This window comes from Geospiza fortis, unplaced genomic scaffold (assembly GCF_000277835.1).
Source record: "Geospiza fortis unplaced genomic scaffold, GeoFor_1.0 scaffold659, whole genome shotgun sequence".
Classification (NCBI taxonomy): domain Eukaryota; kingdom Metazoa; phylum Chordata; class Aves; order Passeriformes; family Thraupidae; genus Geospiza; species Geospiza fortis.
Genome location: NW_005054530.1, coordinates 364,275 through 364,834, shown reverse-complemented (window position 1 = coordinate 364,834; position 560 = coordinate 364,275). Strand labels below are relative to the sequence as shown.

General features: G+C 65.2%; 1 protein-coding gene across 1 annotated transcript in view; it reads right to left on the bottom strand.

Annotated features, from left to right (window-relative positions):
- Positions 1 to 6: 6 nt before the first annotated feature.
- Positions 7 to 560, bottom strand: part of ARHGEF17 (Rho guanine nucleotide exchange factor 17) — a 27,465-nt gene continuing 26,911 nt past the window's right edge. The window contains 1 exon segment of the mRNA XM_031063776.1: positions 7 to 334. Within this exon segment, the coding sequence (XP_030919636.1) occupies positions 16 to 334 (319 nt within the window). The 3' untranslated portion in view covers positions 7 to 15.

Genomic DNA, 560 nt, shown 5'->3' with positions numbered 1-560 from the left:
GCTGGCCCGGGCAGGTCACGCTCTCCAGAGGAGCAGGTGGTTGGTGCTGTCGTCCCTGCCCACGGTCTCGCTGCTGCTGGTCAGCCGGAAATCCTCGTAGCCGTCGCCGCCGCTGATCACCAGCATCTTGGGCGTGGACAGGGCCAGGGCGGGGGCGCGGGGCCGCGCCGGGTCTCGTTTCTCCGCCTCGCTCGCCTTCTCGGCCCCTGCCAAGCGCAGAGCCCCCCAGACGCTGTCACCTGTGCGCCCACAGCTGCCCTGCTCCCCACCAGAACACCTCAGCATCGGCCCTCTGCCGCCTTCCCAGGAACCACATCCCGGCCCCAAAAGCCTCCTGTCATCCCAACAGAGCCTCCCGGCCCAAAGTGGGCCCCTAAATTAACTCCTCCATCAAAACCGCCAGCTCCCATCCCATCTCCTCCTCCTCCCCATCCTAGCCTCGCCTCAGATCTGGGTGACACCGTGGGAATTTGGGTCTCCCTGGGAAACTTGGAGTTGTCCAAATTGGGCATTGAGCACCCAGTTTCCCCCACCCTCCACTGCCAGTTGTTCACCCTGGA